Here is a 27,525-nt window from a genome sequence, read left to right as displayed (position 1 = left end):
GTACTGGGGTTGAAAGCATTCGCTACCATGCCCGACCAGCAGAGGCTTTCTTGTAGATTAGGGATCAGTGTGCGCGTGTCCTCTCAGCTTTCCTCTTTCCGGCCTGTGGGGTTAGAATTTAAACCAAGCAGCCTGAGACCGTTCTTCCAACTCTGTCCATCCTGCCCTTGCTCCTTCTTAGCATTCGTGTCCCCGCCCCAATGCCTACGTCTAACCAATCCGGAGTCTCGTCTCTGCTCCGATTTTTGACCAAATCCGTTCCTCCGTCGGGCGCAGTATCTTTGCCTCCGCCCTCTCCTACTTGCTCCACCAATCGCTCTTCTATGTCACGCCCCTTTTGACTCAGCCCCTCTCATGCTGCCAATCCGCGCTGCTTGTCCCGCCCACTGTCTCCTGAATCCACCAATCCCTGTGTTGGGCGAGCGTGGCCTGGTATCCGCAGCTCCAGAGGCTCGCGCGGGAGTGGGGGGGGGTGAAGGCGGAAGTGGCGGCGCCGGGTCCAGGAGTGGAAAGGAGCTGAGGCTGCAGCCCGAGTGGAGCGGCTGCCAGCCGGGGAACAGGCGCGGCCGCGGCGCCATATTGCGGCCCTCAGCGGTCGCCACCGAGCCATGGCTGAGACCTACGGTGAGGATAGTGGGCCGAAGCGGGGGGCTGGGCCCTTAGTGGATGTGGATGTGGAAGTGGGGCGGGGCTTTCTGTTCAGGTGGGCGGGGTCTGCCGGGATACGGGGCAGGGCTAAGTGAGTCTGGGGCTGAGTTTAATCGATTTGGGTGGAGCTTGAAGAGACCGCTTTACGGATTAAAAAGATCTAGGCGGGATTTGAGGGACCTAGTCGTGGTGGATTAGGGTAGGTGGTAGGCCTTGAAGAGGGAAGCAAGTCTTCCTGGGCGGAGCGTGAGTGGATAGGGCGGGGCTAACTAGCAAGGGTCGTGTTTTATGGACTCCAGAGAGAGCTTCACACAGATGCTGTGGACCCTGCAGTCTGTGGGGTTGATCTGGTTTGAAAGGGCTGGAATGATGTTCCTGAGTTATAGATTTGAAATTTAGCGCCAAGGGATGCGGCTGAAGTTTAAGGATAGAGGCCAGGGGTTCTGGACAGAGGATGGGTAGAAGAGGTTCAGAGTTAGGCAGTCAATATGGATGCACACTGTCAGGTGGGTAAAGGGAGGTTGGAGGGCAGTAGAAAACTCTGACAACAATCAGAGACAGCTCCATTCATTCAACGCTCATAGAAAAGCCAAAGAGTCTGGTGCACAGTTACCTTGGGAGGTAACCGGGTTAGGAAATAGGGCCAATGTCAAAGGCCTTGACAGAGTGAACGGGTGAGAGGGTGGTAGGAGAAGTGAAGAGGAATGGAGTCCAGCTTTGATTCTTGTTGAAATGGCTTTTTTTTTTTTTTTTTTCGGAGCTGGGGACCGAACCCAGGGCCTTGCACTTTTTTTTTTTTTTTTTTTTTTTTTGGTTCTTTTTTTCGGAGCTGGGGACCGAACCCAGGGCCTTGCGCTTCCTAGGTAAGCGCTCTACCACTGAGCTAAATCCCCAACCCCTGCACTTCCTAGGCAAGCGCTCTACCACTGAACTAAATCCCCAACCCCCTCTTTCTTTTTTTTTTTCTTTTTTTTTCTTTTTTGTTCTTTTTTTTTTTTTTTTTTTTTTTGAAATGGCTTTTGAATTGCACCAGCTAAAGTCTTGCATTGTGGAGACCTTTGGTTTGGATTTGTATCTTAGCTGTGCCTAGCTGTGTGGTCTTGGGTAGGTCAGTTAACCTCTTTGGCTTCATTTTCCTAGTCTGGAAAGTAGAAGAACTTAGTATACTTCCTTCTCTCTTTAAAAAAATTTTTTTTAATGTATACATTTTTTTTTAATGAGTACACTGGAGCAATCTTAAGACACACCAGAAGAGGGCATCGGATCCCATTACAGATGGTTGTGAGACACCTTGGGGTTGCTGGGAATTGAACTCAGGACCTCTGGAAGAGCAGTCACTGCTCTCAATTGCTGAGCCATCTCTCGAGCTGTTTAATTCCTTCTTTAGAGCTTTTTTATGATTTCATTTATGATTCAATGAGCTGATGACATTTCATAACAGTCTTTAGGACTGTGATGGGCATGTAAATGGTAAACACTATATAAGAATAATCTTGTGTGCTCTAACCCTCACATTTGGGAAACTGAGGCAGGAGGACTGCTTCAAGTTAGAGGTCAGCAAAGTAATACTCTTTAGAAAGAAAGAAACAGGGAGTGTGCTGGCACATCCTGTACTACCAGCAGTGGGAATGCTGAGGCAGGAGGATTGGAGTTCAAGACCAGATAGTGCTACACAATGAGTCCCTGAGTGGGAAAAGAACGAAAGAAATACAGGGGATGGCAGCGCACTCTTTTAGAGGCTGAGGCAGGATGAGTGTGGAGTTTGAGGACGGCTAGGTCAGTCTGGACTACATAGTGAAACTTTGTTTGGAACATCAATGATAATAATGAAGGAAGGAGTCATCTCCAGCCCAGTAGGGGTGCGCACCTCTAATCACAGCACTCAGGCTGGTGGAAGAGGCAGGGCAATCTTTGAGTTTCAGGGCAGCCTTGTATACAGAGTAAGTTCCAGGACAGACAGGGCTACACAGAGAAACCCTGTCTCAAAAGAAAAAAATCATGTTGGGCTAGGCTGGCTAGCATGCAGGATGTCCTGAGTTCTATCCACAGCACTGTAGACTTTAAAGATTTATTTATTTTATTTATAGATGGTTGCAAGCCACCATGTGGTTGCTGGGATTTGAACTCAGGACCTCTGGAAGAGCAGTCAGTGCTCTTAACCACTGAGCCATCTCTCCAGCCCAGCACTGTAGACTTTAAAAAAAAAAGTTTTTTTTCCCCTCTCTCTCTCTCTTTTTAATGCATGGCTGTATTTCTACTTTTGTGCATCTTTCCTTCTGACTTTGTTTCTTCTCTTACTCCCTTTGTCTTTCTCTCCCTCTGGATATCTTTGGTGCCATCTGCTCAGACTTCCTCTTCAAATTCCTGGTGATTGGCAGTGCCGGAACTGGCAAATCATGTCTCCTCCATCAGTTTATTGAGAATAAGTGTGAGTTTCTGGTGGGACCCTGGGCCATTGGGCAGCAGGCGGGGCAGGTGGCAGGTGCCGCTGGATAAAGCTAGTGCTATAGGTTTTGCCTCTGGCTTGGTCTGGGTGGTCTTTGCTAAGTTCTCTGCCAACCCAGCAGTGAGAAATTGGGGTTCAGAAATGGAGGAGGTCTGCATGGGGGGGGGATTCCAGGAGCCCCTGCACTGCCTCCCGTTTCCCTCCTACTTCAGTCAAACAGGACTCCAACCACACTATTGGCGTGGAGTTTGGATCCAGGGTTGTCAACGTTGGGGGGAAGACTGTGAAGCTACAGATTTGGGATACTGCTGGCCAGGAGCGGTTTCGGTAGGTAGCCTTGGTTCCCAAGGAGGAAAGAAGGGAGGGAGGGAGGGAGGGACAGAGGGAGGGAGGGAGGGAGGGAGGGAGGGAGAGAAAGGTGTGTAGAGTCCCTCAGAGATGAAGTAAGAGCAAAGAGATTCGGAGCAGGGCAGGCAGATGGGGAGAGAGGAGGGGGAGGGAGAGAGCCAGCACGCTGCTCACAGGGTATATCTGAGGAGGGAAAAGGCCGAATGTGGTGGTCTGTAATCCTAAATACACAGGCAGCCGAAGCAGGGGTACTACTGTGAGTTGGAGGCCAGTCTGGGTGACATTGAAAATGAAGAAAAGGTTGGAGTTGTAGGTTAGGGGGAGAGCACTATTCTCTCACACAGAGAGAGGGAGAGGGAAAGGGAGAGAGGGAGAGGGAGAGGGGAGAGAAGGGAAGCTTCGAATGTGGTAGTGCTCAGATCTAGATCCCCTGCCTAGAATCCCCCAGTGAGGGGCTGGGGGCGTGGCTCAGATCTAGATCCCCTGCCTAGAATCCCCCAGTGAGGGGCTGGGGGCGTGGCTCAGTGGTAGAGCCCCTGCCTAACTTGTGCAAGACCCTTGATGCCTTCTCCAGGACGAGTAAGAAGAAGAAAAAGAAGGGCTTAAGGGTGTGAATAAGGAGTAGAGTTTTATCTCTTAATTAATTAATTAATTAATTAATTGTGTATGTACACATGTGTGCAGGAGTCCCCAGAGATCAGGTATCAGGTGCCCTGGGACTAGAATAACGGGTAGTTGTGATCTGCTATTTTGGTGCTGAATAATGGAGCCCATGTCCTCTCCAAGAGCAGTAAGGGTTGTTAACCAACCGGTGAGCCATCTCTCCAGCCCCAAGGAGTAGCATTTAAAGAGGGATCTTAAAACAGATGGACACTGAAGCCTCAAGGAGCTACAGCCTCTAAGGGAAAGAGAGACCTAGAGAGAGGAAGATAACACATGTAATCAAGGAGGGAATGGGCGCAGAAGGACCGGGTCAGAAGCAGGCTGGGAAGGGCTGGTGGGGTATAGCTGAGGAGAAGGACAGGGCAGTGTATTGCATAGTGAAGATGTGAAAGCTAGGGTACCTAGTAGGTCTGCAGAAACGGAAAGCCTGAGAGTGAGAAACAGAGCAGGAGGGAGGGACGGAGTTAGAGGGAAAGAGGGAGGAGAGAGAGAGAGGGAGAGGGAGAGGGAGAGGGAGAGAGAGAGAGAATATGAGACAGTAGACAGACAGAGAGAGAGAGAATGAGAATATTCAGCTCATGGAGAATCAGCACATAGGAGCTATTAATTAAGTCGTGTAGATTGACTATGTGAGGTATGTAGAGAGGCAGAGAGAGGGTGAAGGAGACAGGCATGTAGGGATCCAAATTGGTGACACAGGGAGTTGGCCACAAAGGAAAGGAGGCCTGCATCTGACAGCAGGGGTTTGTGGGGGACACCCAGGAAAGAGGCTGCATCAGACAGCAGGGGTTTGTGGGGGACACCCAGGAAAGAGGCTGCATCAGACAGTGGGGTGACACCTAGAAAAGGAGGCTGCATCTGACAGTGGGGGTGGGGTGGGGGGAACACCAGGAAAGGAGGCCTGCATCTGACGGGGGGGGGGGGCACGGACAAGTAGAAGTTGCATAGCACTTGGTCAGGACAGGCATAGATGGGAGATAATCAGAAAATGCTCACCGAGTGAATGAATGAGAAGGAAGGCAAAAGTGAGCATGGGAGAGGCACAGGAAGACTGACAGACAGGAGAGAAGAGCATGGGAAATTAAGCTGGTGAGTTGGTGGATGCCTGTAATCTCAGTTCCTTGAAAGGCTAAGGCAGGAAGATTGGAACTTTGTGAGAAAGCCTCGCAAGATGGCTCAGCGGTAAAGTGCTCGCTGCCATCTGAGGACCTAAGTCTGAGCCCCTGAACCCACATGGTGAAAGGAGAGAAGCGATTCCTGTAAGCGTCCTCTGACCTCCACACACAGCTGTAGAACACATATACTCCCTACACTTACGTAAAAGAAACAGTTAAATAAGAAAGTACCAGGCTCGCCTAGGATACAATGGATTGGAGTCAGCCGGGTAAGATAGCATGACCTTGAATTAAGCCAAAATAAAGGGTCAGAATGTAGCTCTGTGTAGAGCACTTACCTAGCATGTGCCAGGCCCTTGGCTCCAATCCCAAGCACCCCAGGGTGTGGTGGCTGAGGCAGGGGAGTTGCCTTAATCGTGAGGCCAGCTACTTAATTTCAGGCCAACTTGGACTGTAGAGTCAGACTCTCAAAAAGCCAACCCAAATAATAATTGAGAAAGACTCTGAGGCTGAGAAACATATCTCCAGAAGATGGATGCCAGGTTTTAGGGAATGGGCCAACAGTAAAGGGGGGCCTCCGAACCACTAGCCTCTCTCCACAGAGGGGGGCAATCCCGGGGCAGATCCCAGCCTTGGGGGTGACCGGGTCCTCCTGGCCTCACAGGTCGGTGACACGGAGTTATTACCGAGGGGCAGCTGGAGCCCTGCTGGTGTATGACATCACCAGGTGGGTACAGGGCCTGGGTGGCATGGGAGAGGCTGGGCATGGGTGGTCCCACTCCTGTGCTGCCTCCCTCTTCCATCCGTTCTTCACAGCCGGGAGACATACAACTCGCTAGCTGCTTGGCTGACCGATGCCCGGACGCTGGCCAGCCCCAACATCGTGGTCATCCTCTGTGGCAACAAGAAGGACCTGGATCCTGAGCGTGAGGTCACTTTCCTAGAGGCTTCCCGCTTTGCTCAGGAGAATGGTGAGGGCTCTGCTGTGGTCAGGCGATGGGTGGAGGGATGGCCAGTCCTCTGTAGCCCATGTGCCTCTTAACTTTCTCTGGATGGTTGTACCTTAAACACGGAGGCTTCAGCAGGCCGGCTTTGACTCTAAGCGCTGAGTCAAGGGACTGCCGTGGTCTTCAGGTTCAGCTGGAAGTGGGGTGAACAGCCTGCGAGCCTAGGGGTCTGCCCATCCCACCCTTAGCTCTTAGAGTAGATGCTGATAAGCTCCCACCACCATGGGAGGCAGCATAAAGCAGTGGTTTAAGGCAGGTGATGCAGACTCAGGTGACCGTAGAGATAGATGGACCCCTTCATAAATCAAGGGGATGAACCAGGTTGGGACCAAGGGTGCAGCAGGCACTGTAGCTTAGGAGAGGACAGAAACTGACCTGCCCTGTCAGAAGTTTTGCCAGCCTGGCTCGGGGCATGCTCCATGGTAGATCTCTTCCTTAGAATCCACCAGCGAAGGGCTGGGAAGTGTGGCTCAGCCTAGCATGGCTGGTGTCCTGTTTTCCATCCCCAGCACCAGGATGCTAGGTGCAGGTGGAGGCAGGGGCGTGAAGGAAAGGTTATTAGAAACCCATCTGAAGACTCGGGCTGTCTAGACTGCTCACATCTGCTGAATTGGGGTCTGTCTACTGTCTGTTAGGACGGAGCTTTGTGTAGCCTAGGCTTGCCTCTTGCTCTCTACACCCGAGGATGACCTTGAATTCCTAATTCTCCTGCCTCTCTGGTGGTGCTGGGATTGCAGGCGTGAACTACTGTGCCCAGGTTGTGTGGTGTTATGAGTCAGCTGTGCACATCTGCAGCTCTGTTTAAAACCTTATTACTCATCTATTTGTTTGTCTTTTTGAGGCTAGCTTTAGACTGTGTTGCCTAGGCTGACCCCGTAGTCCTGACCCTGTCTCTCTGCCCCCTCAGGATTGCAGAGGGTGCACAAGCGTACCCTACTCATGCCCTCCTGCTTTTCAGACCCCAAGTTTAGAAGAGGTTTTGCTGCCAGGCAGATGCAGGTTTGAATCCTGAGTACAGCTTGCCCAGTGTGAGGCCTGTCATATGACCTCTGGTGGGCTTGGGGCTGTACTCAGTGAGTCTGGGGACAAACTCCTGAGGCTCACAGTGCTGTGCTAGAGGCAGGGAGGCAAATGCATTTGCTGACAGTGACATCAGAGAGAAGACTCTGCAAAGACAGGGGAGGCACAGGAGCCTGGGGGAGCCCAGAGGGGCCTCCTGATTCAGGCTGGGTCCTCAGTAGGAGGTTTCTGGGGAAGGGCCAAGGGAATGAGTCTCAGAGGAATTGCTGAGTGAGTGTGAGGTAGGAAGGCAGCATTCCCTGCAGGGGAATCTTGTGTTATGGCCCAAGTTGAAGGCAAACATAGATAGAGCTTTTGAAGGGGCACAGAGTTGGAGCGGAGGGTGGGACCTGATGGAGGCCCTGTCTCTCCAGAGCTGATGTTCCTGGAGACCAGCGCTCTCACGGGTGAAAACGTGGAAGAAGCTTTCCTGAAGTGCGCACGCACCATCCTCAACAAGATCGACTCAGGTGAGGCCCACCTGCTTCCTGTGAGAGGTGGGGTGGGGGTGGGGTGAAAGGCTGGCCCCATGGGCTCTGAGGAACATGCCTGACCTCTCCCCCTCCCACAGGTGAACTAGATCCGGAGAGGATGGGCTCAGGCATTCAGTATGGTGACATATCTCTTCGCCAGCTGCGGCAGCCTCGCAGTGCCCAGGCCGTGGCCCCTCAGCCCTGTGGCTGCTGAGACGTGCAGAGCCAGGTGGGATGCTAGGGGCTCAGGAGGCAAACGAGGGGTGGGACACAGGACAGCCTCCAAGACTTGGAAAATTCGACAAGAGAAACTGACAAAGAAAGGCACAAAAGCCCATGAACCAAAGGAGCCATCTTCCCAGCCCTGGGAACCTATGGGCCTCTGCACCCCCGACCTCTGCCAGCCTCAGCCTACACCTGACCCTTTAATCATGGTTCTCACTGCTGCAGTGAACCTCTGTTGTGTGCTAAGCCCTGGTGAAGCCTCTGGGGAGGCAGCAGTGGGTAAAACAGACCAAAACCAACTAAACAAAAATTCCTGTTTGCGAGGTACCTTCCCTGTCTTGGGAGAAGACAGACCACAGACGAAGAAGCACTTACATGAATGACATAGTAGTTAGGGGGAAGGAGCTGACAAAAAGCAGTCTAAGGAGGAGAGGATGAGGAATGCCCCTTTAAACAGGGCACTGGAGAAGGTGACATTTGAGCAAAAATGTAGAGCAGGGAAGCAGAGAGCAGTGAAACCAGTAAGTGCAGAGGCCCCGTCCTGCATGGTGTAGCCAGCCAGAGTGGGGTATGTGTGTGCACCAGGGTACAGCATGGCCGGGGGACTGAGCAGTGAGTACTGGCAGCCCTGGGGCAGTCTCTCATTTATCCCTGCATGCTATGGTACTCATAGGGAATTACTGAGCAGAAGGGGGAGAGGATCTGGCTCCCTGCATCACTCGGCTCCTGTGCCTGGATAGGAGGAGGAGACTGCGGAGTGGGGGGTGGGGGAGGAGAGAATTGCTGGGTGCCGATGAAGGAGCTGCTGGGGACTGCTGTGAGGAGGGGGTGGGGGACTAGGGATGCAGTTCAAGTGATAGAGCGCTCACCTAGCATGCATGCACTCAGTGTGGGAGCATGCATGCCAGAAGCACAGGCTCCCACACTGAGTACTGGGTAGACCGGTGGTCATGGTGGTAGTGTGCGTTCAGGGAGTGGCCTTAGCCATGGCGTGAGTTGGAGGCCAGCCTGGGCTACATAAGACCCTGTTGGGGGCAAGTAGAGGTGGGCGCTGAGAGTGGCTGTTCTCTCTTCCCTGTTCTCTCTGCAGGATTGCTCCCTTTAGTGGCAGTCAGGGGCTCTGTCTAAAGCTCAGATCTGACCATGGCTCCTGGGGTCCGTGGGGCTGAGCTGAAGCTGCTGGGCCTGGTGTGGTACTTGACCCTCTGCAGGGCCTGGGCCCTGTCACCCTGCCCTCAGGGGCCCTTACACCGTTCCCTACTCCTTTGACTGTTGCAGTCACAGAAAGTTCTTTCTGTTTCTTTGGCTCTTTTTTTTTTTTCCAGGCCATGTTTTCTTCCCCTTTGCCCTGGTAACCTCCTCCCAGGAGCTTTGTTGGTTTTTCCATGCATGATCCAGATTCCAGGACAGACCTGTAGGACCCTGCAGGGTTTGGTCCCCTCCCCACCTCTGTGACTGTAGGTGTCCTTGCTAATTCTCCCCTCCCAGCCACTGACATGTCTCGGTGGCTGTGGGGAAAAGTCCTTAGGCTTGGATATGTCTTGCAGGTAGAGGCAGCATGGTTCTTGATGGAGTGCCTGTGGGATTTGGAAGTGAGAAAAGTCCAGGGTGAGCCCTTTAGCCAGTGGTCTTCCTTCTCGGCCTCTGCCCTTGCTGGTCTGAACCTGTTTCCTCCTCTGTAGAATGGCTTAGTTGTGGTCCCTGATGAGTGTGGAGGAACATGGATGAATGAACATTTGCCGGAGGTTGCAGCTAGAGTGCTTCTGCCCATCGTAAAGACCCTGGGAGATTACGTGTGCTGGCTCTGTAGCTCTCTGTAGTAGGCCGGTTACCCCACATGCTGGTGGCCTTCCTAGGTGCAGTCCTAGCACCACAAAATACCAAAGCAAAGCAAAAGGAACATTTGGCTGTGTGGACAGAGACAGGTGTGCACCTTGGAACTCAGCGCAGAGCTTTTTCCCAGAGTTTGCCCTCAGTGGGTCACGTCCAGCCAGCCAGTGCTCGTTCAGCCTCTAGCCAGTAAGTCATGTACTATCTAACATAGTCATACCTATAGAGAAAACTTTTGGTCTTTTTCTTTTTAAAAAATTCCCTTTGGTGTTTTTTTAGGGGTGGGTGGGGGTGGTGGTCTGCTGTGTAGCTCAGGCTAATGCAGAACTTGCTATATAGCCTAGGATAGCCTCAGACTCACATCAACCCTCTTGCCTTAGCCTTTTAAGTGCTGAGATTGTAAGTTTTTACCACCATACCTGGTTACCAGCAAGTCTTTTATAATTTTTGAGACAGGTTTTCTCTACATAGCCTTGACTGTCTGGACTTGCTCTGTAAACCAGGCTGGTCTTGAACTCACAGAGATCCACATGCCTCTGCCTCCCCAGTGCAGGGATGACAGGTGTGTGATCAAGTCTAGCCTGATAATTTCTTTTATTCTAAAAAGTTTGTAAGAATACGTCCCCTTCTGCCCTTTCCTTTTTCTCTTTTTTCTTTTTCCTTTTTTTCCAGAGACATGTAGCCCAGACTGGCCTCAGACTTACTGTGTAGTCACAGGTGACCTTGGATTTCGGATTCTTTGTCTTTCACCTCCCAAGTATTGGAATTCCAGAACTACCCCCAGTGCATTTATGGGGTGCTGAGGATGGAACCAAGGGCCCATGTAGGCCAAGCAAGTGTGATCAACTCAGCTACAATTTCCTTCCCTTTATTTTCCTTCCTATCTTTCTTTCCCCCTAGACTATGTAGCACAGGCTTGTAACGAGGCCTCTAATTTACTTCTAAGTGCTGGGATTATAAGCGTGAACCACCACATTCTCTGATTTGCCTTCACTTGGACAAAAAGTTAATCAGGGTCTACCAACACTTCCCTCTCTCAAAATAGTGCCCAGTAGAGTAAGTCGGGAAGCTTTGCAGCATATAGCCCAGGATTTCCTTAGGTAATTTCTAGAAAAGTCTAGGTAATGCTGTAGGCAGTGAAAGCAGTGGCCACTATTCTGCTCTGTCTCTCCTGTTTGAGAAGCATTGGAATGAGGCCCAGCCTGGACCCTTAGGGGGAAAAACGGACACAGAATTTACAAACACGGAGGCATGTATTTAGTTACCTCTTTTTTCTTCTTTCATGATTTGTGCTTTCGAGACAGGATCTCACTTTGTAGCTCAGGTTGGCCTTAAGCTCCCCATCCTCCTGCCTGCACCTCTCTAGTCCTGGAATATCACGTGTGAGTCGCCACCTGGCAGGGGTCGTGGTAGTTAGGTACTAAAATGCTCCTTTACAGATGCAAACCAATAGGGATATGTTCAAAGCGTGAATCCCCCACATAACCTGCAGAGGGGCAACAATGTCAGGCAGTGCACAGACTGGAAAAAGGGGGTCCAGGCAGGCACAGGTCAGGAAGATACCTAGCAATGATCTGACTTGAGGACCGGACCCCTCCAGGTCACAATACCCTTTTCTTTCAGCTCACCTGTTCTTCTGGACCAGCCCTGCTCGAAGGCTGGGGCTCAGAACCAGGCCCCAAGAGGCCAGGCCCCAATCTGCCCCAGTCCCAGAAAAGTTACTCCATCACCCATCCCCCTCCCCTGGCCTGCTGGGGCCTGGCTTTGGGGCAAGATTGAGCCACAGGGGAAAGGGGACCCCATACCTGCTGCTGCTTCCTCTGTCTTGGCTAACTCTAGTCCCCCTCCCCGAGCCCCTAACCATACCTGAAGAACTCCCAAAGCTTGAGACCAGGGCCAATTGGCCCCAACGTCCTGCCTGGCCCCGCTGTTGCAAGTCTGTGTTATTTATTACCTGGAGGCCTGTTCCATCCTGTCCCAGTCCTCCATAAAGCATTGTTTACACCTGTGTTCCGGCCTCTGTCATTCTGAGATGAGGAGTCAGAAGCGGACTCTAGTGGAAGTTATGAGTGGCCTTGCATGAGGAACCATGTTTCTGGGTGGGATTTGGTTTGTGGATCTATTGGGGTACATCCTAGTTCACAAACTCCTGAGGACAGAGTTTGTCTTTGGTTTTTTTCTACATGCCCTCCCCCCTTTTTTGACACAGAGGCTTGTTATAGCCTAGACTAAACTGGAATTTGAGGTGTCCCTGCCTCAGTCCCCCGTGCGCTAGGATTGCAGGTGTGCCCATGTCCATACGTACTTCATGGTTCGTCAGAGCTGGTGTGTGCAGCAATGACGTGTCTGTGTGTGACATGCATGAATCCTTCCAGGACTTGTACATGGGGCAGTGTCAGTGGAACGTGTGATGCTGTGCCATGTGAGTAGTCTCTGGCCTGGTGACTGTTGGTGAGGCTGCTGCCGTGTGCAACATCAAGACCAGGGAACTGGGGACTCTTAAGGCTGCCTCCATGATGTGTCTGGTTTGACTCAGTGTATGCCTCATGTCTGCAAACTAGGACGGTGGCTCACTGTGTGTTCCTAGAACACGTGCTCCTGATACTTGTTTCCTTGTGTGTGTCTGTGTGCCTGTGAACATGAACATTCTTCTCCATGTGCCACTGGAGTTCTTGTGCAACCCAGACTCCTGGTCACACTTGATGATGATGTCTTATCTCCTTGTACCCCGATGTCTTTATATGGCCTTCTGGAGACAGGTGCAGCCCCCCCAGGACAGCTTCAGCTGCTCTCACAAAAGGTCAGCGAGTATCCGACCCCATTGATTGCCCATTTGGTAGGCCCGGAGTTGGTGGAAAGGGTGGGGCATTCAAATAACCCTATCCACACAGCCCTCCCAGAAATGGTGTTATAAATGTCAGGAGTAGCTTAGTGAGAGAGCACTTGCATCGCACGTGGGAAGCTCTGAATTCAGACCCCAGCACTACATAAACAAAAAAATCCACCCGGGCTAGAGAGGAGCTGGGTTTTGCAAATGTCTTCTCTGTGAGTCTGTCCCAGGTTGCTTTAATCTGACTCCCACAGTTGCCCTGAGGGAGAAGCAAGGAGCGGGTCATGCAAATAGTACACATTTGTTCGTTTGTTCTACCCGGTTTCGCTTCTCTAAGGACATCCCGTACTCACCGTTATTTTTTTTAAGTGCTTATGTAAATTACTGACGTAGGAATTTACATACACTTTCCAACTAACTGCGCAGTCATTTCTCAATATCCTCTTGGGGTGTGTGCAGGAACGGCCCATGTAAATGATATATTTGCATAGCAAATGCCAAGAACCCAGCTGCTAGCCATTCTCTGACACTTTTGGCTCTGAGGGGTGGGCCTTTCTGTGTGAAACTGCTCATTCGTACCCCCTCCAAGGGGCCGTCTTAAGAACTCACAGAACGCCTTTTCCTGAACCTGCGTGTTTGCTTTCGCGTGGAAGGGGCGGGGCACGTAATGCAAATGAGCCTCGCGTCCGGGACCAGCTCACTTTTTTCTCCCGTAGGGTGTTCTAAGCCTCCTGTCACTGTGCGGTTCGCGCACGCGCAGTCTCCTCGGCCTGGCCGCGGTCACGTGCCCACCGGGCGAGGCGGGGGCGGGGCGTCGCGGGCGGTGGGGGGCGGGGTATGGCGCGCTGTGAAGCGCAGGGCGGCTGGCACAAACGGCGGCGCCGAGGCCGGAGGAAAAAGCTCGGTGAGGGGGTCGCGCGAAGTGAAAGACCTGGGGAGGAGAAGGAACCAGAGGTCCGGTTGCCGGACGCGGACGACTGGGCCGGAGGCAGGAGGCGGGAGCGCGCGCGGGCGGCCGCGACCCCGCGCTAGGGGGGTTGGGGGTGGGGAGGGAAGCGCGCTCCCGGCGCGGCGGGGCGGGCCATCGAGGGCGGCGGGAGCGCGCAGTAACCACCGAGGGGAGGGGCCGGGCGGACGCGGCCCCGCCTCAGTCGTCCGCGGCGTCCGGCGGCCCTTGGGTCACGGCGGAGGGGTTTGGGGAGGGAGGCAGTCCGGTCGGACCCTCCTCTCGGGCTCCCTTCCGTCAGTCCGTCCGTCTGGCAGGACCTCCCTTCCGGCTGGGTGTGTGTCGGGCCCCAGTAGGCTTCCTCCCGTAGGGCACAGGTCAACCCCACCGGCCCTCTCGCTCCCCTGCCGTCTTGTTTTTCTCCCTGTTCTCTTTGTCCCTGGACTCCCGGTTTTCCCCGCCTGTCCTGGCTCGTGGCCTTCCACCCAGGCGATCTGGTTCCCGTGAATGTCGCGCGGTGGCATTGCCCGCTGGTTCCCCACAACCCCGACTTTACCCTAGATTCCACATTCCCGTTTTCTGTGTCATCCTCCCTCCTTATCTCTGAGTCTCTATAGAAACCTCTGGCAGGTACCTCGTATTTCCCACTTCTCACCATTGCTTTTCTTCCTCAGATCTCTCTATCTCTCCCTGTTGCCTTCCTCTTTGGGCCGTCCACGCAGTGTTCTCTGCACTTTTCCTCTATTACTCTTTCTGCCAGACATTCCCTTTCAACCCTCTCAAATTCCCAAGATATATACCCCTATGCCCCCTCGTCTCAGCGAGCGTGTGTGTGTGTGTGTGTGTGTGTGTGTGTGTGTGTTTGCTGTGGCCCTGTCATCTGCTTACCGCTGGTACCATTCCCAGCCCTTCCCACCTGCTTGTCTCTGACTCTTAAGTTCTTCCTTTTCTCTCTTCCAGCCACCCCCATCAATCCTTTCTCAAGCTCCTAGGGACAACTGTGGACTTGGGGATCAGCGAGCACCCCCAGAGCACTAAAGGAGCCCCTGCTGCCTGCCCTGCCTCACCCTGCCCCACACGAGGCCCAGCGGCCCCGGGCTGCATCAAGTGGAGGAGGAGGAGGCGGAGGAGGGTGGCACCATGGGCCCGGGCCGTGCCCTCCATGCCCGGGGGATGAAGACACTGCTGCCATGGACAGCCCGTGCCAGCCGCAGGCCCTGAATCAAGCTCTCCCTCAGTTGCCAGGGTCTGTGTCAGAGTCCTTGGAGCCTAGCCGAGCCAGGATGGGGGTGGAGAGTTACCTGCCCTGTCCTCTGCTCCCCTCCTACCACCGTTCAGGAGCATCTGGGGAGGCCTCGGCTGGCAACGGGACCCCCAGAACCACAGCCACTGCTACTACTACCACTGCCAGTCCCCTGCGGGAGGGCTTTGGTGGGCAGGATGGTGGTGAGCTGTGGCCACTGCAGAGTGAAGGTGCTGCTGCGTTGGTTACCAAGGAGTGCCAGCGACTGGCGGCCCAGGGTGCCCGACCTGAGGCCCCCAAACGGAAGTGGGCCAAGGATGGTGGGGATGCCCCTTCACCCAGCAAGCGACCGTGGGCCAGGCAAGAGAACCAGGAGGCCAAGGGGGAAAGTGGTGTGGGCTGTGACAGCGGTGGCGGCAGCAGCAACAGCACTACCCATAGCAGTGGCGAGGCAAGTTCTAGGCTGAGGGAGGAAGCCCAGCCCTCTGCACCTGAGCGCCTGGCCTTGGACTATATTGTGCCTTGCATGCGGTACTATGGTATCTGCGTCAAGGACAACTTCTTGGGGGCAGTACTGGGTGGCCGTGTGCTGGCTGAGGTGGAAGCCCTGAAGTGGGGCGGGCGTCTACGTGATGGGCAACTAGTGAGCCAGCGGGCGATCCCACCGCGCAGCATTCGTGGGGACCAGATTGCCTGGGTAGAAGGCCACGAGCCAGGCTGCCGGAGCATTGGTGCCCTCATGGCTCATGTGGACGCAGTAATCCGCCACTGTGCAGGGCGGCTGGGCAACTACGTCATCAATGGGCGCACCAAGGTAAGGCACTTTTCCGGTGAGTGCCTGATGCTTTGGCATGCGGGTCTGGAGGCAAGCCTCTGGGGTTGTGTAGTAGGGTGTAGGCAGCTCCACCAGAGAGGCTACAGTTACCTCCCTCTAGACTTTGATTTTTGTACCTGAAATAGGAGTTCAGCCTGGGATGGCAGTGGTCCTTGACCTTGGCAGACCAAGAGCCCCTGACTGTCGTAACCCTCCTTAGACCAAGGGTAGGTCAGCTGTCATGCAGAAGCAGAAGTCTGGCGTTGTCGCGGTAGCCTAGGCTGAGGATGGGTGCTGCCTGTGTAGTTGAGCACCTAGCCTGGCCTCCATCCTGCCCTGGAGCCTACTCTTGGCATCTGCACCAAGAACCGCTTCCCAATGGGGTGACACTGGGTGACAGTGTGCTGGCCCAGGTAGAACACTTGTCAGCATCTTTCCCACTCCTCCCTGCCCCAGTCCCTGTTCTTTGTCCTCTGTCCGTTTGTCACTTCCTGCCTGCATTTCTCTGATCTCTTTCCTTGACCCTCTGCCTTTATATTTTTCTCCTCCATTCCTCCTTGTTGCAGAACAGTAGTTCCTAATGTTTTTGAAGTCAAGGCTTTTCAGGTAAATCTGCTGAAACCCATAGACCTCAGGAAAGGCATGCATTTGGTCGGAGTTTGTGGGCAGTTGTCAGGGTCTCATAGGCCTCCAGCAGTTCATTCAAGAACCAGGGGTCAGGAGCCCTGACTGGACAGTGACCCCCCATGCCTTTCTGGTCTGTGACCGTATCCATTTTCTTCATGGAAGAGTATGTGAGCCTGCGGCTCGGTGTCATTTCAATACAGTCCGTTGAGAGTACCTGCTGCTGGCCAACAGTGGTTCCTGGCTGGTGATCTTAGTAGGCTGTGTTCTGCCCTGTAAGCGGGAGGCTGTGTTCCCAGTGGTGCCTCCCTTCTCTGTGGGGTCCTATCTTAGGTTCTGCCTCAATACAGCTTTCTTTTCAGGCTGGAACTGGCTTGGGGACCATGGTTCCCCCACCTCCCACCCCCGGCCCAGGCCTATTTCCTCCCCACCCCAGCTGGAACTAGTCCTACTTACATCTCCCTCCTGTTATGTGAGAGCTGAAGAGCCAGAGCTGGCCCCTCCCTGGGTTGGCTTCTGTGCAGGCAAGATCGGTGTTGCTTCCCCGGCTCAGCAGCTCTGCAGGAGGGAAGTCAGGAGGGACACAGGAGAGCTCAGTGCCCAGAGACTGGGCACAGCTCTGTAACCTCAGGGTGGGAAAGCTGGGCCAGGTGCCTGGCTACTCAAGCAGTCTGGGAAAGCAATGTAAAGGAAGAAGTTGTTTTCCCCTGGGGCCTGCTCCCACCTGTGTTATTGACAGGACCTGAGCTAGGCCTGCAGAGGGGTAAGAGTCAGGTTCTTCTAAGTGACTCTTACCCCTCAGGAGGGAAGAACAGGTCAGATTGGTGGGGAGGGAGAGCTAGCTAGCCCCAGCACTCTACACAGCAGCTCCATGCTCTCCCATTTACAAAGGAAGAGCCACATGGAGCCTTCCTTCCTGTGCTCTAGAGAGACTATGGGGTGTTGAGGTGATCTGAGGCAGTGGCAGTGAGGACACTGACCAGAAGCGTGGCCTTGGCCAGCAGTAACCTAGCCTAAGTCATCTGTGAGCAGAGCTCTTCCTCTGCCTTTCCCTTCCCTTCTCTCCCTGTCTCTTCTCTGTGGACTTTGTAGTTGGAGGAGTTGACTCTGGCATCAAAGATGAGCAGAGGTACCCCAGGGAGGGTCCAGCCTGTTTGGTTTGCCCCTTTAAGAGCAGCTTGGAGCAGGGCCTGCTGTCTGGCCGAGTCACTGGCTTCTGATATGGCATGTGTGGCATGGTAGGGTCTTTGGCACATTATTACAGTAGTGGTGATTCCAGGATCCTGGAGAGTAAGTTCCTCTGTCACTCTACTGTTATCCCTGTGGTTGACGCTTTTCCTCAAGGGGGCGCTGTTCGGGGTAGCTCTTTGATATCGCAGGTAGAACCCTGGGTACCCTGGCTTTACCCAGAGCTGCCTGGACAGCCACCCAGATGCTTGAGTCCTGAGCAATAGTGTTGTTAGATAAGCCCACCAGAGACCACCACACGGACACACTTAAAGCCAAAAAGGAAGTCTATTGCTGGCTGTCAGCTGCGTGGGAACTCGCCCAGATCATGCAGCCCCCAGCTTTTCAACTGTTTGTCTTTTCTGTACAAAAAAGCATATTCTGGTTGGCACATATCAGTTAGCAAGCAGCAGAGCTACAGAAGCCAAAACAGAAGAGCAAGGTTGGTTCATTTAGAGACTTTCCTGGAACTGTGATCTATATCTTTGTTCCTGTTTTAACAGGTATTGGGGAATTATGTGCTAGGTTCTAAGTTCAGGACAGTGCCTCTAACATGCCAGTTGTGCTAAGGCCTAGGGACCTGTTAAAATAACCCAGGCAGGGTTGCAGGCTTTGGGGTGGGGAGAAGGTGGGTGTGTTGAGGTTTGAAGCAGAGGGAGGGTCAGGACTTGCAGGCTGATGGTCTTGGTGCCTTTGCTGGGAAGTTACACTTTTCTGGTGTGTGGTGCTGTGTGGTGACTGGTTAGAAGCAGTGCAGCACGCCTGCTGTCCCCATCAGCTCCAAGAACCTGCTCAAGCCCTGATGGGAGTCCCAGCTCAGGAGGCCTTGCCCATCTCTAATGAGTGACTCATCGATTCCAAGCCACTAGGCCACAGGCACGTGCTTTCCTCCCAGTAAGTGATTGCTTGGAGTGCCATCCCATCTGTGGAAGCCATGCAGAGAAGACTTTCTCTCCTGAGCTCAGAGGCCAGGGGTTTCCCCCGGAGGCCTTCTCACTTACTGTACCCTGGTACTGAAGCTCATTACTGCTGTGCAGCCTTCTCTAAGGCTCTTTCCCAAAAGAGCGTCTGTGCTGGATCTGGTGTAGAGATGGGGTGCAGAGAGGACTTCAGTGTCCACAGTGGGATGAACCCTGGGATTAGTAGGTAGAGAAGATCCTTGAGAGAAGGATGTAGGGCTGAATTAACCTCCGTGGAGCGCTGGGTAAGCCTCCTGTTTGAGCAGCAGACATTGCTGTGTCTGATTATGAGTGTTTTTCTATGGCTGTCTTGCTGGGCTAGGCTGGACCCAAAAATACAGCTGTACATCGTCGGGGAGCTCCAGCTTGCAGAGAAGTACCTGAGCGGCGGGGTCAAGACAGATGGTTGCTGAATGGGCAAAGAACGAAGGATTGTCATGCTAACTACTCCAGTTTGCTTACTGTGAACTCCCACCTCTTGTGCAGGGTGACTCTGACTTTAGTAACTTTTCAGCTTGTGCTTCAGTTCTCTGTCCTGTCGTAGCAGACACTGTGTCTTTGCAGATGCTCATAATCTAGTTCAGCTCTCAACATCCTGTGAAGTGCTGTGACCTGAAGTGGGGAACTTAATGGACTTCCCCAGTGCCACGGCTCATTCGGCGGCAGGGACTTGACCCTGCAGATTGGGTCTGCAGAGGTGGCTGGGCCTTGCCCTGTTAGCTCCCTGGTAACAAGGATGCTCAGGCCCTGGCTTTCTGGTTAAGAGCCAGGGACATCTGGAACCCCAGACAGACCTGTGCCCACAGAGATGAAGCCCAGTGGAGGCTTGCCTCTGAGATAGTGTCAGAGGAGTCAATGGAAGCCCATTTTACAGGGGGTTGGTTGAGGTCTATTGCAGCCTTGGGCTGGCAGCAGAATGCTTGGAGCTGGAATTCTAGGTCAGGTTCATGTCCTGTGTACATGGGACAGATCAGGTAGCTGGAACTGTAGTCAAGTGTGGGCAAGTCAGCTTGACTCCACATTAGAATTACCTGAGGAAACCTTGGAAAACAATCTAGGCTGTACCTTCTTCAAACCCTAACAACTTTTAACTCGAAGAAGGCTCCAGACTCAGGGAACCTCCATATCTCAAAACTTATTAGGAGAGTCTGTGCTCACCGAGTGCTTGAAGCCTCCCTCTCTCGGAGCTGGGCTGCTTAGTGCTGGATCACGGGTGTGCACCTCGCAGCACTACCCATGGCTAAGGTAGCATCTCTAAAAGCACAGCCCTCATTTACACACTGACGCCCTCTGCTTCTGGGGTGGGGGTGGCAGCGTGGGTTGTTGAGGGCAGAGCTTAGATTTCTGTGCTTGAGGATGGAATCTGGCTAAATTAGGAAAAAGTTCTCTTGGGCTGGAACTCCCATAACCTAAGATGATAAAGGACAGACCTGGGGCAGGAATGGTTAGCCTGCTTCCTCAAGGTGTCCCTGCCTGGTCTCAGTAAACCACCTTCCTCCGTTTCTACCAGGCCATGGTGGCGTGTTACCCAGGCAATGGGCTCGGGTACGTGAGGCATGTTGACAATCCCCACGGCGATGGGCGCTGCATCACCTGTATCTATTACCTGAATCAGAACTGGGATGTTAAGGTAGGCTGTGGGGGTTGGGATGTCTGCTTATGTTCCAGCTGGGATCCTGCCCTCCACTCCTCAGCTCACAGGGCAGTGAGATCTGCAAGCTCCTCTTTTGCTGACTGTGTGCCCTCCCCCTCTTCCGGGAATGGTGCCGTCCGCTTAGCCCCACCCAGACTTGTACATTCTCCCCCTTTTCCTGTCTTTAGTAGCTTCCTGCCCATCTCCATGGCAATGTAGACTCTGGGCTGTCATTCTTTTTAAGTGCCTGAGTGGTGGGAGGGAGTGCTGTGTGCTGGTGCTGCGCCCCCTGGTGGGCACACGGGTGCAGTATAAGACAGAGGCTTCACCAGTAGCCTCATCTGGCCTGCCCCCAGGTGCATGGCGGCCTGCTGCAGATCTTCCCTGAGGGTCGGCCAGTGGTAGCCAACATCGAGCCACTCTTTGACCGGTTGCTCATTTTCTGGTCTGACCGACGGAATCCACATGAGGTGAAGCCAGCCTATGCCACCAGGTATGACCTGTACTTTAGGGATGTGTCCAGCTGCTTCCCCTGTGCCAAACATTTCTTAGATTGTCCCCAGTCCCCAGAGTTGACAAGGGAGTGATGAGATGCTGAGAGGGCCTGAGTGGGGCCTGAAAGGGTGGAGGTGTCACCAGAGGTGGCTCTAGAACTGCAGAAACTCATTTTGACTGCCCAATTTCCCAGGTACGCCATCACTGTCTGGTATTTTGATGCCAAGGAGCGGGCAGCAGCCAGAGACAAGTATCAGCTAGGTACCTGCTTTCTTCCTTTGCCCTTCCTAGTCCCTGTGCTGCCAGGGCCTTAGCCCTTTTTATCCCCTGGTGCTGAAAGTGGTTCCCAGGGCCTTTGCCGCAGCAGGCCGGCACTGCCGCAGCCCACTCGCCCAGCCACTCTGCATCCCGTCTACCCAGTTCTTGCCTACTTCCCTGGCATCTCCAGCCGAGCCCCATTGCTTCCTTAATGCTCTCCCCATCGTCCCAGGTTTCTTTCGGTTTCTTTGTCCCTTCCTAGTGATTCACAGTTTCTCGTCTTCCTCTCATCCTCAGCATCGGGACAGAAAGGTGTTCAAGTACCCGTGTCACAGCCAGCTACACCTACCTAATGGCCAGCCCCAGAGCTGCATGGGCCAGCAGCTCCTGCCTTGAGGGGAGCCTCAGTGCCCGCCCCTTCCCTGACACTGCTGCTGCTTCTGGCTTGCCTCTGGATGTGTGGTGTGGAGGGCACTGAGTGTCACTGAGGAGCAACAAGGAGAGGCCTCTGCTGCCCCGTGAGCAGTGGCCAGTATGGCTGGTGGCCTATGTCCTGCCATGTCTGGTCCATTGCGTGTTGAGCTGAGGGGAGGCAGGATTTGGGGTTGAGGTGAGTCATGGCCTCTTGCTGGCAAAGGTCTGTTGGGGGGGTCATCTCACCCCCTCCCCACTCCTCCAGCCTGGAATGTGAAGTGGCTCCCCAACCCCCTTGCTGTGGCACTTTATGGACTGGGCTGCCACTGTTTGCAGAGTACAGTGCCATGAGGAACATGGGTATGGAGGTCCTGCCAGCCAAGAAATAAAAGTTTACCTCAGAGCTGCACACACTTGTATTCCTCTCCGTAAAGAGATTCACACGTACAGTTAGGGCAGTGAGGATATCAAGGCCACTGAGATCAGAATACTGAAGCCCAACCTCAGCGGGCCACCAAGCGGAGCTGGAAGGCTGGGGGCACATTGCCTAGACCAGTGCACTGTGGAGTAAGGTCGATGTCAGCAGGACTTCCCACAGGGAGCAGGGAGAACTTCTGCAGGATAGCCGTCAGGAAGAGGAAGATCTCAGAGCGGGCTAGGCCAGCACCCAGGCACATCCGCTTTCCTGTGGATGTGGGTGCAGGTGTGGGGTAAGCAAGCACCTCTTGCCAGTCCCCCAGTGTTAGCCACCCAGCTTCCCTCCCTCCCAGCCCAAACCTGGGGCAAAGGGCATGAAGGCGTCGTTGTTCTGGAACTCGCCCTGGTCATCCAGGAAATTGGTGGGATTGAAATGGTCAGGGTCCTTGAATTGGGTGGGATCCCGATGTGCAGACACAAGCAAGGGAATGACGAAGGTGCCCTGGAGGACACACAGACGTGAGTGCTGGCTCCTCACCCAGAACCTTTCTGTTGCTGTTGGCACCTAACGCAGGGCCTGCAGGTGCTGGGCAAGTGCTCTCACATAGCTGCACCCCAGCCCCTAAGGTGATAGTTGGAGCCTGGGAGAGGAGCCCCCAAGGTACTGATAGTGTTAGCCCTTCCCCTTCCTCCCAGTGCAGAATTCCCAGGCTCCCTGTGCACCTTGTGCAGGAAATGGTTCCTGAGGTTTACGTCTCGGATGAGGGCCCGAGGCAGTCCCAGTGGTAGCACGCTGATGAAGCGCTGGATCTCATGCAGCACCGCATTGGTGTAGGGCAGGTGGGCACGGTCTGCTAGGCTAGGGGCACGGGTCCGGCCTACAGTGGCGTCCAGCTCCTCTTGCACCTTGGCTGAGGTCATTGGAGGCTGTGGGTTGTGCTTTACTGAGATCCCACCCCAGCCACTCTCTCTTCACTTAGGGTGAGGGGAGGGGAGGGGTGTACCCAGTTCTCAAACCTGCCACCTCAGGGTACTTGAGCATAATGAGGAGCCCATAACGCAGAGTGGTGCTTGTGGTCTCCGTGCCACCAAAGAAAAGATTGTGAGTAGTCATCACCAGTGTCTCATCCTGGAAATGGCTTTCCGGGTCCTGATGTTCCTGGGGACAGACAGGTGGTCTGATGCCTGCTGGTTGACAGGGTGGGTACCATTAAGGGCGGCAGGGACTGGTACCTTATCCATTTGTTCGAGGAAACAATCAATGAAGTCACGGGGCTCCCCAGTCTGTCGTGACTGCCGGTGCCACTGAATTTGCTCAGAGATGAAGAGCCGAAGCTCTTGGAAATTTTTGAAGATTCGGTGGTGGGGACCAGGGATCCAGTCCATGAAGGATGGGAACATGTTGTATGTCTGGAGAGACAAGGTTCTTTTCTTTTTCTTTTTAAAAAGATGGTCTTACTATCCATGACTAACCTGGAACTCTATATGTAGACCAGGCTGGCCTCAAATTAGAGCTCCTCCTGCTTCTGCCTTCACAGTACTGGGTTCAAAGGCCTGTGCCACCATACCCTGCTGAAATAGTTTTTTTTGTTTAAAGATTTATTCATTTATTATATATAAGTACACTGTAGCTGTCTTCAGATACACCAGAAGAGGGCATCGGATCTCTTTACAGATGGTTGTGAGCCACCATGTGGTTGCTGGGAATTGAACTCAGGACCTCTGGAAGAGTAGTCGGGTGCTCTTAACCGCTGATCCATCTCTCCAGCCCTTTTTTTTTTTTTTAAAGAGTTTTTTTTTAAAGATTTATTTATTTATTATATATAAGTACACTGTTGCTGTCTTCAGACACACCAGAAGAGGGCATTGGATCTCATTACAGATGGTTGTGAGCCACCATGTGGTTGCTGGGAATTGAACTCAGGACCTCTGGAAGAGCAGTCAGTGCTCTTAACCGCGGAGCCATCTCTCCAGCCCCTGAAATAGAAACCTGGTCAAGGCCACGGTTTCTCGGTAGGGAAATTAAGTCAGGACTTTGTGGGTTGTAGAACTTTGCCATTAAATCCACAGCCACTGTAGGTAGGGCTGTGCCCCTGGGATTTGACACAAGGCTGCATGTAAAATGGAGAAATTAGAGCCCATCCTCTCACCTCACCCCATCGGGAACTCATGATACGGAAATTGTCACTGAAGAGGTCCAGGAGCCTCAGGAACTCTGGGTCTCCATAGTTGTAGCGCTTTCCGAAGACCACAGTACAAATGACGTTGGATACAGCGTTGTCCAGTAGCCGCCGAGGGTCAAATGGAGCTCCTGGGGGTGAGAGCAGCTCTGAGTAATAAAGTTGCTCCCCCAAAAGTAACCACTTTAGTAAGATCTGCAGAGGAGAGAGACCCCCACCCTCAAATCTCTGAATAAGATGGTTTGACAACCTCACACACAAGCGGTGGTCCCTCCTCCACATAGCTCCGTTGGATTTGCATTATACCCAAAGTGGTTTGGCAGTCCATAGTCATTCCCCCCAAACCAGGTACTTATGCTTTCCCTGTCAGACCGCACCCATGGTGGCTTGAAATTCGTCCAGCACACATGCGGTCTCCTCCAGGATGCGCTCCTCAATGGTACTCGTACCCACGCCAAACTCCTTCAGTGCTCCAAGTGCAAAGTTGCGAAGCGTACGCCAACGCGGCCCATTAGAAAACACTATGCCTACAGTGGGAACCAAAACTCAAGAGTTGGCCACACTGGGTCTAGTAGCTTCCTTACCATTCTAAGAATGGCTTCTTACTGCTTTGCGCTTCCCAGACCATGTGCCAACCACCTCAGCTGAGACCACACACGCAGCCTGACCTCATCTTTGCTGATAGGATCCCTGGCCAGCTCTTAGGCTGCTATTGGTTGCGCTGTCACCCTCCATGGACCACAAGCCTAACAGTTCGCCCTCATTAGCATCACTCTTTGTTAGGCCCCGCCCATTTTGCACAATTGATGGTCTAGTACTCACTTCCACCCACCCTGGACCTCACCATTTCCGTGGGTGAAGCGTTCGAAGACAGCCATGGACCCGCGGCCAGAGAAAGCATCTGCCTGCAGTACTAATGCATCCCGCAGCGCCGCATAGCCGCTCAGCACCACGGCAGGGCGCGGGCCCAGCCACACGGTGAACACTGGGCCCCAGCGGCTGGAGAGCTATGGGAAGTGCCATATGGGAAGAGACCTCAGCGCTCTCATCTTCCTCAGACCCAAAAGTTTCCACCTCACCCCCTCATTCCACAGGTCTAGGAGTTCTAAACCGCCTCTCCCTTTACAGACCCTTGGGGTCTAAAACTAGCTCTTAGACACAGGGGTCCAGGCCTCACTGTCCTTCCTCAGACACAGGGGTCTAGGCTCCCAATCCTGTCTCTTCAGTGAAGTAGGATTTCTACCCTCTCTTCCCAGCCCACAGTAGGAGCTACCTCCATGAGCACACGGTCCAAGTGTCCAGACTGTAGCTGCAACAAATTCCCCAGCAAGGGAAGCGGTGCAGGCCCAGGGGGCAAGTCTTTCTGCATCCGAGCTCGAGCTTGGTGGGCCAACCAGCCCCACGACATAAGCATTAGCGTTAGAATCAGCAGCAGCAGAAGCGTTGCCTCACAGGTGACCATCCTGTCTGAGGTCCTGCACGCTGTGGTAGCCGTTTAGTTGGTAGGGAAATTTAAGGCGGATAAAAGCAGGGCGGGGACTAGTGTGGGAGGTGCAAGAGTTTGGGGCCTCTCTGTTCCTTGAATGCCTAATCCCACGTCTCCACTCGCAGCTCTCCTTAAATCTACTCTCCCTGAGGCTGTGTCTGCTCACACACGCGCGCACGGATCCCCCTAAGTCCCCTGTTCTTGCAGACCTGTTCTCAGTCCCCCAGCTGTTTCCGGGGGACTGCTCTGGACAGTACCTTTGAATGCCAGACAGGCATATCTCCTGCTTCCGGAATACACTCCCGACTCTTAAAGACACCGCTGACAAACAACATTGGCCTGGCACTCCTGGGCTCTGTGCCTTTGGTTCCTGGGAACTCACACCCCGGACTTTAGCACTTCTGTTACTTTTTTTTTTCTTTTTCTTTTTTCTTTTTTTTTCCGGAGCTGGGGACTGAACCCAGGGCCTTGCGCTTCCTAGGCAAGCGCTCTACCACTGAACTAAATCCCCAACCCCCCTTTTTTTTAATAAATAACTTTTATTTTATTGTGTAGGCGCTTTACCTACCTGTAAATCTAGGCACCACGTTTGTTCCTAGTGCTCAGGGAGGCCAGAGGAGGGCATCCGATCTCCTGAACCCGGAGTGACAAAAGATCCCAAGAGGCAGTGTGGGTGTTGGGAGTTGAACCTGGGTCCTCTGGAAGAACAGTCGGTGCTGTGAATCACCAAGCCACTCTCCACTCCCCCTTAAAAAGACTGGGTCTTGTCAGATGGTACCAACCTACACCTTTAATCCTAACACTCAGGAGGCGAAGGCAGGAGGGTCTCTGAGTTCAAGGCCAGCCTGGTCTACGGAGTGAGTCCCAGAACAGCCAGGGCTGCACAGAGAAACCCTGTCTTGGGGAGAGAAAAAAAAAAAAGCGAGTGTACTTCACCCACCATGCCTGGCTCCTTCCACTGCTCCTGGAAGCCTGTATGCTGTCTGTCCATGTACCTGGCCTCCCTAATGCTTGCTGCTCTTCCTGGTGCTTCCCAGCCTTGTAGCTCGTGGATGTCTCCTCACATGCATCTCTGCTTACACCTTGCCCCAGACTCAGGTCAGCTCTGTCCCCAGGCTCTGGTTTTCATGCCCTGTAAAGGTCCCAAGTCTGTTACTATACTGCCTGTTCTCCACGGCCCTCAGGACAGACCCCTATCTGAGACCACCAGGTCAAGACAGCAGATGGATCTCCCCATTGCCCTCCTTGCTCTAGGGGCACTGGCTGGAGGGGCCCACTCAGGGTGTGGCTGTCAGTTCTTAAGGACAGGCTGTTCGGGAATGTAGTCCACCTTCCTGCCCCTCCCTTGCCTGTTGGGTCTAGTTTTCCTGCCTGGCTGAGAGCCCAGACCTGGGGGTAAGGTAGGGGGCCCTGGAAGAGGCTGGGCTGATTGGTTTCTGGGAGTGTCTCAGCATCCCTGTCTCTGTTTCTTCTCTCAGTCTCCCTCCAATCTCTGTGTTCCTTCCTCTGTTATCTGTACCTGCTTTTTCCTTCCTGTTACCCTCTGCCTCTGTCTTCATTCTCTCTCTCTTCTTCTCCTTCAGACCCCCCCCCACCCCCATCCCCAACACCACTCTTTCCCTCTCTGTACGTTTCTAGGTCTGAAGTTTTATTTTTATTTTATGTGTGTGAGCGTTTTGCTTGCATGTGTATCTCTGTGAACCATGTGCGTGCCTGGTGCCCGGGGAGGCCAGAAGAGGTCATCACATCCCGTGGAGCTGTAGATATGGATGACTGTAAGCCGACACATGGACGCCAGGGGCTCGGACCTGAGGTCTATAAGAACAAGTGCTCTTAACTCCTGAGTCGTGTCTCCAGCACCCCCCACCCACCCAGCCACTCAGCCACCCCCTTTCAAAGACAGGGTCTCAGGCCTTCCAGGCTGGTCTGGTCTGCAACAACTTATGTAGCCGAGGGTCACTTGGGACTCCTGATCCTTCTGCTTCTACCTCCTAAGTGCTGGGCTTACCGGCGTGTGTCAGCAGAGCTTCTTGTTCAGAGCCGGGTAATGGTGCCACAGGAGCCTGCGTGTCAGCTAGCCAAGGACTGTGCTGACTGACCAGCAGCCCCAGCCCTGGTCTCCACCTCCCCATCTGTCCTCCATCAGGTCTCCGTAGCATCCTCCTCCTCCCCGTCTGCATTCTCT

General features: G+C 53.6%; 3 protein-coding genes across 8 annotated transcripts; 2 read left to right on the top strand and 1 right to left on the bottom strand.

Moving 5' to 3' along the window:
* Window positions 1-444: 444 nt before the first annotated feature.
* On the top strand, window positions 445-11,824 carry Rab4b (RAB4B, member RAS oncogene family). Of its 3 annotated transcripts, XR_005491051.2 has the most exons (9): window positions 445-624; window positions 2,996-3,076; window positions 3,307-3,421; window positions 5,885-5,947; window positions 6,037-6,191; window positions 7,661-7,756; window positions 7,858-7,988; window positions 10,487-10,531; window positions 11,438-11,824. XR_005491051.2 is itself a non-coding variant. In XM_063271933.1 (8 exons), exons 1-7 carry the CDS (start codon window positions 609-611, stop codon window positions 7,971-7,973), a joined length of 642 nt encoding a protein of 213 aa, XP_063128003.1. In that variant the 5' UTR covers window positions 445-608; the 3' UTR covers window positions 7,974-7,988; window positions 10,487-11,824. The 3 variants fall into 3 exon arrangements, 2 of the variants coding, with proteins under 2 accessions (XP_063128003.1, NP_059051.1); XM_063271933.1 differs by having other exon boundaries at window positions 10,487-11,824; NM_017355.1 differs by lacking the exon at window positions 10,487-10,531 and having other exon boundaries at window positions 534-624.
* Window positions 11,825-13,885: 2,061 nt separating this feature from the next.
* Egln2 (egl-9 family hypoxia-inducible factor 2) lies at window positions 13,886-21,666 on the top strand. 3 transcript variants are annotated; one of them, NM_001004083.1, is made up of 6 exons: window positions 13,886-13,925; window positions 14,551-15,647; window positions 19,968-20,087; window positions 20,447-20,583; window positions 20,779-20,846; window positions 21,141-21,666. In NM_001004083.1, the coding sequence occupies exons 2-6, from the start codon at window positions 14,781-14,783 to the stop codon at window positions 21,194-21,196; spliced, it is 1,248 nt and encodes a 415-aa protein (NP_001004083.1). In that variant the 5' UTR covers window positions 13,886-13,925; window positions 14,551-14,780; the 3' UTR covers window positions 21,197-21,666. The 3 variants fall into 3 exon arrangements, with proteins under 3 accessions (NP_001004083.1, XP_038967457.1, XP_038967464.1); XM_039111529.2 differs by lacking the exon at window positions 13,886-13,925 and adding an exon at window positions 18,780-18,944 and having other exon boundaries at window positions 14,712-15,647; XM_039111536.1 differs by lacking the exons at window positions 13,886-13,925; window positions 14,551-15,647 and adding an exon at window positions 18,951-19,702.
* On the bottom strand, window positions 21,656-26,948 carry Cyp2t1 (cytochrome P450, family 2, subfamily t, polypeptide 1). Of its 2 annotated transcripts, none has more exons than XM_006228558.5 (9): window positions 25,598-26,948; window positions 24,699-24,861; window positions 24,232-24,381; window positions 23,825-23,985; window positions 22,908-23,084; window positions 22,692-22,833; window positions 22,398-22,585; window positions 22,035-22,176; window positions 21,656-21,942 (listed from the first exon to the last, which is right to left on the bottom strand). In XM_006228558.5, the coding sequence occupies exons 1-9, from the start codon at window positions 25,673-25,675 to the stop codon at window positions 21,761-21,763; spliced, it is 1,383 nt and encodes a 460-aa protein (XP_006228620.1). In that variant the 5' UTR covers window positions 25,676-26,948; the 3' UTR covers window positions 21,656-21,760. The 2 variants fall into 2 exon arrangements, with proteins under 2 accessions (XP_006228620.1, NP_599196.2); NM_134369.2 differs by lacking the exon at window positions 25,598-26,948 and adding an exon at window positions 25,128-25,361.
* Between the last annotated feature and the right edge of the window lie 577 nt (window positions 26,949-27,525).

Source organism: Rattus norvegicus, chromosome 1 (assembly GCF_036323735.1).
Source record: "Rattus norvegicus strain BN/NHsdMcwi chromosome 1, GRCr8, whole genome shotgun sequence".
Classification (NCBI taxonomy): Eukaryota; Metazoa; Chordata; class Mammalia; order Rodentia; family Muridae; genus Rattus; species Rattus norvegicus.
The sequence above is the reverse complement of the archived record's forward strand: the minus strand, read 5'-3'. Positions and strand labels throughout refer to the sequence as shown.

What these genes read in the sequence shown, in the direction of transcription:
- Cyp2t1 (NM_134369.2), bottom strand. Translation starts at nt 25,316, where the DNA reads ATGGTCACCTGTGAGGCAACGCTTCTGCTGCTGCTGATTCTAACGCTA. An exon ending in ACGCTTCACCCACGGAAATG is followed by an intron (nt 24,382 to 24,698) that starts GTGAGGTCCAGG and finishes TTCCCACTGTAG; the next exon opens with GCATAGTGTTTTCTAATGGG. An exon ending in TCCTCGAACAAATGGATAAG is followed by an intron (nt 22,834 to 22,907) that starts GTACCAGTCCCT and finishes GTCTGTCCCCAG; the next exon opens with GAACATCAGGACCCGGAAAG.
- Egln2 (XM_039111529.2), top strand. Translation starts at nt 14,781, where the DNA reads ATGGACAGCCCGTGCCAGCCGCAGGCCCTGAATCAAGCTCTCCCTCAG. An exon ending in TCATCAATGGGCGCACCAAG is followed by an intron (nt 15,648 to 18,779) that starts GTAAGGCACTTT and finishes TTGCTGGGCTAG; the next exon opens with GCTGGACCCAAAAATACAGC. An exon ending in ATCAGAACTGGGATGTTAAG is followed by an intron (nt 20,088 to 20,446) that starts GTAGGCTGTGGG and finishes GCCTGCCCCCAG; the next exon opens with GTGCATGGCGGCCTGCTGCA.
- Rab4b (XM_063271933.1), top strand. An exon ending in CTGGTGTATGACATCACCAG is followed by an intron (nt 5,948 to 6,036) that starts GTGGGTACAGGG and finishes CGTTCTTCACAG; the next exon opens with CCGGGAGACATACAACTCGC. An exon ending in CCTCAACAAGATCGACTCAG is followed by an intron (nt 7,757 to 7,857) that starts GTGAGGCCCACC and finishes CCCCTCCCACAG; the next exon opens with GTGAACTAGATCCGGAGAGG.